Source organism: Pogona vitticeps, chromosome 7, assembly GCF_051106095.1.
Source record: "Pogona vitticeps strain Pit_001003342236 chromosome 7, PviZW2.1, whole genome shotgun sequence".
NCBI lineage: Eukaryota > Metazoa > Chordata > Lepidosauria > Squamata > Agamidae > Pogona > Pogona vitticeps.
The window spans coordinates 25,287,539-25,293,538 of NC_135789.1; the positions used below are offsets into that span (position 1 = coordinate 25,287,539).

General features: G+C 57.0%; 1 protein-coding gene across 5 annotated transcripts in view; it reads right to left on the bottom strand.

Moving 5' to 3' along the window:
• The window catches only part of ELN (elastin), a 57,382-nt gene extending 51,939 nt beyond the window's left edge, over positions 1-5,443 (bottom strand). For 2 of the 5 annotated variants that reach the window (XM_072978392.2, XM_072978391.2), the window contains exon 1: positions 4,675-5,141. In XM_072978392.2, coding sequence (XP_072834493.2) covers positions 4,675-4,792 — 118 coding nt within the window. In that variant the 5' untranslated portion in view covers positions 4,793-5,141. Of the gene's footprint in view, positions 1-4,674 lie in introns of all 5 variants that reach the window. The other 3 variants (XM_072978389.2, XM_072978388.2, XM_072978390.2) reach the window with 3 other exon arrangements.
• Between the last annotated feature and the right edge of the window lie 557 nt (positions 5,444-6,000).

Genomic DNA, 6,000 nt, shown 5'->3' on the forward strand with positions numbered 1-6,000 from the left:
CTCCTGTCACCCAAGTTTCATCCCTGGCAAACCTCCAGGAGCAAATGTGCCATTCCGACACGCCGCCAAAAATCCATGATTCAGATCTGAAATTTCAGACCCTGACATTTTGCAAAGGAGGCTTCACTGGGGACGGGTTTGGAGGGAACAAGGAAACGCAAGCTATGGAGAGTTCATTCTGAGTGGCGGGTGGGGTGGTTCAGTATAAAACAGAAAAAGAGGGGAAGATGGCTTAACCCTTCCCCGTCTGCCCCTTTTCGCCTCTCCTCCTCCTTCCCTCTGTCTCCTTTTCTGCACAGTTCGGACACACACACAGAGGGGAACACGTCAAGCGGAAAAGTGGTTGAGCTCCTCCGGGGCCAATGCAGGCTGTTCTTCATTTTTAGCCCCTGCACAATTTAGCTTGGTTTCAAGAATCATTTTAGGGAATAAGCAAAATCTCGATATCCAGTTTTCCCAGAGTTCTGCTCATGGCAACGCCCCTTCCCGTTTTCCCAAAGCTGTTTCTCCTGCTTCAGGTCTTGGGGGATGCTTACTTCAAGGAAGCTTGGTTGGACCCAGTGGGTGTTACACCCAAGCAAGTGAGCATGCATACACTTGAGTGGCAGCTGCCATTTCCTTTTCAGTGACACCTGACGGGCCAAACAGATACATACAAGCGTGCGCTTGGCGCTCCTAAACCGTCTATCAAAGCATTCCTCTTTCTAAGTACCCACCAGCCCGGGCCCCCATCCGGATCTCATGGGCACTCACTCTGAAACACCAAGGGGTGGGTAGAACAACCCTAAATGACCCCAGAGGGTTAAAGAAGATCCTAGACCCTGACACAGGAAGAATCTAAAAAACGTAGGCGGCTGGATCAGCCCATCTCAACACATGAGTTTTAGCAGTTTATATTTCACCAGGAGCAGGTCTTTTGTAAGGTTAATGACTCTTATTTACCTCTTTTAACCCAAATGCCTCCCAGATGCCAAATACAGCCCTATATAGTTCCGGGCAAAAAACCTTTTTCTCTCCCTGCTTCTGTGAGGATGATGCAGCTAAGTTCAGGGGCAACAGGGAAGCTAAGGTGGGGGGGGGATGTAGCTGGCTAGGCAGAACGGACCAGGGCTTCGATCCAGCAGCATGCTTTTCCTGTGAGCCTCGGCACCACCACGACACCATGCCTCCCCCTTTACAGTCTGGGATTTGAGTCAGTTTTCTGCAGCATGGGTAGCAGCTGGAAACAGGACACCAAAGATAGAGACACGGGTTTAACCGGACTTTCTGTTCCCTGAATGGGACATTTTTCCACCGGCCCCACAATCACCACCATGAATGGCCCATGTGAGGGAGTAACAAAGATTTTATTAACCTCTGTTAGGAGCTTGTGACAGACTGACACCTCGACAGGAGAAAAGCATCAGCTTCTTTGCCTGTTTACAAGCGCCGGTCGCCTAGAGGCGATTTGGCTTCATAGCGGGCGAGTAGGCAAAGAGCGGTTAACGAGCCAGCTTCCCTTTCTTGTGGCTTTCTCCCTCCGCTCCTTCAAAAATGAAATGCCAATAATCCTTCTGTTCCCCCTCGCATTGCCTTTCTGAACGCTGAGCTCTTCTGAAGGCCCGGGGAAACGGCGCGTGTGTTGTGGCGGGGGGGGGAAACGTAGCCAAGGAACTGAGTCTGTGGGTACCACACCCCACGCCCATCCACGAAAAACAGGCTGTAGCAAAAGCCTGCTGTGGATGGTGCCCCGGGATGAATGAACAACGTAGGGTCATCTATTATCTGCACCATCTCTACAGTTTCCTGGGAATGACCCCAGCTGACCCCCATCTTCTGTACTCAAAGGTCCCGGCACCCCAAAGCTGTTCAGCTTGCGGTGGTCCAGGTCTTATCTGCACCCTGCTGCCTGCAAGAATCCTGTTCATCTCAAAACAACATCTGTACAGATGTACTTACACAGCCTGCAATACCAAGATGCCTATAGCTAGCAGGATGCTGGGCCTCTTATATAAAGGAGATGCTATGAAACTCATGGGGCTTATTTGTAAGCAACAGTGAAGTGTTTCTGAGCTTACAACCCTCCCTCCGTCCATCCCTCTCTTCCTTCTTTCCTTCTAGCCATCATCAGCTCCTTCCTTCCTTCCTTCCTTCCTTCCTTCCTCCCTCCCTCCCTCCCTCCCTTCCTTCCTCTGGCCAAGTGTTTTAAAGCGAAAAGAAATCGGCAAAGCTTAATGGAGAGGTGGACTGCTTTGGTGGCCCTAGGCCTGCCGAAGGGTGGCCCCCAAAAAGAAAAATAAATGAAACCAGAAGTGGCTGCAAGCTTGCTTCCGGTCAGGAGAAGCAAGTAATTTGTGTGTGTGTGTGTTTTCACGGAGCTGTAAGTTATGCAAAAGGATTCGTGATCCACCTTTTCCCCCGGGAAAGGAGAGAGAACCACGGGGTGACAAAGACCGTGTTGGGAAGCACACGTTGTCCGCCCTTGCCATGAGGCCTCAGGTGAGAAACCTTTGAATGGCAGAGCTGGAAGGGACCCTTTGGGATCATCCAGTCCAGCCCCAGTGAAGGAAGGCATCCAAGCTCTGACTCCGCAGCCAGAGACTTCAACCACTGAGCTATCCAGAGGACAAGGACTGCCGGATTTAAGTGAATGAAAGAAAGGGGGAGTCCAAATCACAGCCTCAGACCCCCACTGCTGTCAATGGTCAGGGATGCTGGGCCTTGTAGTTCTGAAAAAGGACTGGGAGACCCAAGCTCGGGAGGGAACTGTCAGCCTAACTTTAGGGCAGTGGGAGGGGAGAATCGAACCCAGTTCTTCCTAGGTTTGTGATACAAGGACCCCTACACTGTGCTGACCAGCTTTTGTGCTTTTAAAAAAAGGCAGCCTTTCCTAGTGGTGAGGGCGGTGCACTTCCAGGGACTCTGTGCCTTTAGAAATAATGCTCGGCTGCCATTTGGCAGCCTAAATGCGTCCCCAGCCAAGGTCCGAAGGGTCTCTTGAAGACATGGATGGACTGTGTGGTGTAGTGGGAGCGATGGGGAGAGATTCAGGCCAGCTCTGTGCCCACTGCCACCATGTCCCTATGCCAAGGAAACAGATAAGAGAGACAGCAGAGACGGGCTCGCCGAGATCATGTGTCCGGATCGCTCGAGTGAGAAAGCCCAGGTGGGCACCAGACCCACCTCTTGGATGTGTGTAGCCAGAGGCAGGCATGGCTTTCCAAAGACAGGTCAGCACCCTTCAGCTCTGTTCGGATCTGATCCAGATGTGCTTCTCAAGCCAATATTCTCTGACTGCCCCCCGGGGGGATGCAGCCCCCCCCAACCATCCACCTGACACAAGGACAGCTCCCAGCTTTCCGAAGAAGTGGGGCATGAAGGTCTGGGAATGAGCGCCTGCCCAGCTGCCCAAAATCTCTCTCTCTCTCTCTTTCTCTCTCTTTCTCTCTCTCTCTCTCCCCCATCCCAGGGCTTGCTTCTGGCTTCCTCCTGCACCGAGGGAAATGTGTCCCCAGAGAACACCCAAATGACAAGCAGCAGACCAGTGGCACCCCAGAGGGCAAGGACGTCCTGGAAGGACGGGCAGGGGTTAAGAGCTTAACACACACACCCCCCCACACACACACAAAACCTGCTGAGGGCAGGCTAGATCCCAGAGGAGCGACCTAGCGGATCCTCCTGGTCCCACCTTTGTGACCGAGCACCAAAGAGTTGCACGGCCCAGATCTCATCCTGCCCGCATTTTCCTTCACCCTCTTTAGGCACAGTTTCTGTAGGGTCGGTCATGTAGAGAGAGAGCCGGGATAAGCCTCAGCTGCCCCCCTGTGCCCACAGGGACCTCTTATGCGCCGCGCGATTGGCGCAACGATTCTGGAGAACTCCCTGGTTTGGGTCTCTGGCTGCGGAGCCAGAGGTTGGGGGTTCGATTCCCCCACTGGGGCTCCTGGCCCGGGGGTGGACTCAGATGATCCACAAGGTCTCCTTCCAGCTCTACAGTTCTAAGATGATGACGATGATGATGACACTCCCCACCCCACCCCTCCTGCCCAGCTCAAAGTACTCCCACCGGCCCAAAGGAATAAACGTGAGCCACACCTTTGGACCCTGGGGTCCCTGACGCATCTAAGTCAGAGGCAAATCTCAGTGCGCTCTGTGGATGCTCAGAGGCACTCTTGCATGTTCCTGGCCTAGCATTCCGAACCGGCTTCTCGGCAGCCACAGAGCGCGGCTGAGCCCGGACACCCGACACCCTTGTCCTCCCAAACTGTCCTGGCCCCCATGACAAGCGTTTCCAGATGGGGAAGAGGGTTCGTTCTGATCAGGTAACAGTCGGAGCTCCCTCTGGGTGGGTGGCATCCGTTCCGGGTTCAGAGAGAGAGTGAGTGAGAAAGAGAGCCAGAGAAAGAGAGGGAAGGAGCAGAGTTACCCCACCTTTTGCGTCCTCCCGGGTGCCCGCCGCAGGCTCCAAGGGAGCCGGGCCAGCTGCGGCGCCCGATGCCCCTCCAAGGACCAAGCCAGGAGGGCAAGGTCGCCGGGGGGGTGGGGGGGTGGTTTAGCGGTTCTCCCAACCGGGAGATGGAGAGGGGCTGCCGGCGAAGCGCACCGGCTCCGCCTGGAGGAGGACCGCTCGGCGGGGCCACCTCGGAGGCGGCCGGCCAGGCGGCTCTGGCTCTGCCCGCTCGCGGCGGCGCTTACCTCCTTGCCACGAAGCCGGGAGGCTGGCGAGCAGCAGGAGGAGGAGGGCGCCGGGCCGGAGGCGAGGCGAGGCGGCGGCAGGGGCGGCAGGGGCGGCAGGGGTCCGCAGCCGGGCCATCTCGGGGCGACGACGGCGCAATGACCTCCTCGACGGGGCAGCCCCAGCGTTTTATCCAGGCGCGGCGGCGGCGGCGGCGGCGGCTGCTTCTTAACGGTGGCTTCCAAGGATGTCAGGGGGGGAAAGGGGGGGGCTGGAGGGGAGGGAAGGGGAGGGGAGGGGAAGGGCTCAGTCAGGACACGACGTCATTGGGATCGGGCAACGGCAGAAGCCTCGCCGAGCGCCTGGGCTGGCGTCCCGGCTTCATTTTTCTCTCTTGCGCAGCGGCTCTCGCTCGCTCCAGGCCCGGCGCGGCGCTTGCCAAAGGCGCACCGGGCTGCCAAGACGGAGATGCTGGGGGGCGGGGGGCGGGCGGGTGTGTGTGTGTGTGTGTGTGTGTTGGTCTCAAAAAGTTCTGATTCCCCCCCATCCAAGGCGAATGAGGGTCGCCCTGCCCACCCGCCATGCCTGGAAAACAGGCGCAGAGGCTGGAGACGCGGGGTGGCGAGGGGTCCCCGAGGGCTCCGGCCAGAGTGAGGCAGCGGCGTTTGGCGAGGTGGAAAGGGGGGGGGCATCTCGCCGGAAGGAAGGGCCCTGGGAACCTCAAGAGACCCCCTTCCCTCGGCCACACTGCGCAGACCCATAGGGGAAGGGGGGGGGTGAGAAGGCGCCGGAAACGAGGCTCCAGAGTTTGGAGATACCTAATCTGCAAAAGGGTTGCGCTCCGCGCCGCTCAGCCCGTGCGAGGGATTTGCTACAGCTGTTCGTGCACAGGCCTTCTACACCTGGACAGGTGCTCTACACTGCACGGAGCGGGGCCTGAGCCAAAAGGGGTAGAATTCCCCCCCCCCCGCTCCCGTCTAGATCATAACTGGAGGCACAACAGCAAACAGACTCTCCCCCACCCCGCCCTGACCATCTTTCCCTTCTTCTGGGGGTGATCTCAGAAGACTGTACAGCTGGCCCAAGGCTACCCAGGCTAGCTCTTCTCTCAGGGGGCGGGGGGGGGATCGAACTCCCAACCTCTGGCTCCACAGCTGGGTCTCTAACCCACTGAGCCATCCCTCCAGCTGCTGGATAGGAAGTGTTATTCACAAGCTTATTTCGGTGACTGAGATGTGATTTGGGCACAGCCCATAAAGAAACGCTCACGCCTTGTACGGGTGCTTGAGCTGCTGAGATCACCTGCTTCCCGGCCTGGATAGATTGAATTCACACATTCTCCCAGC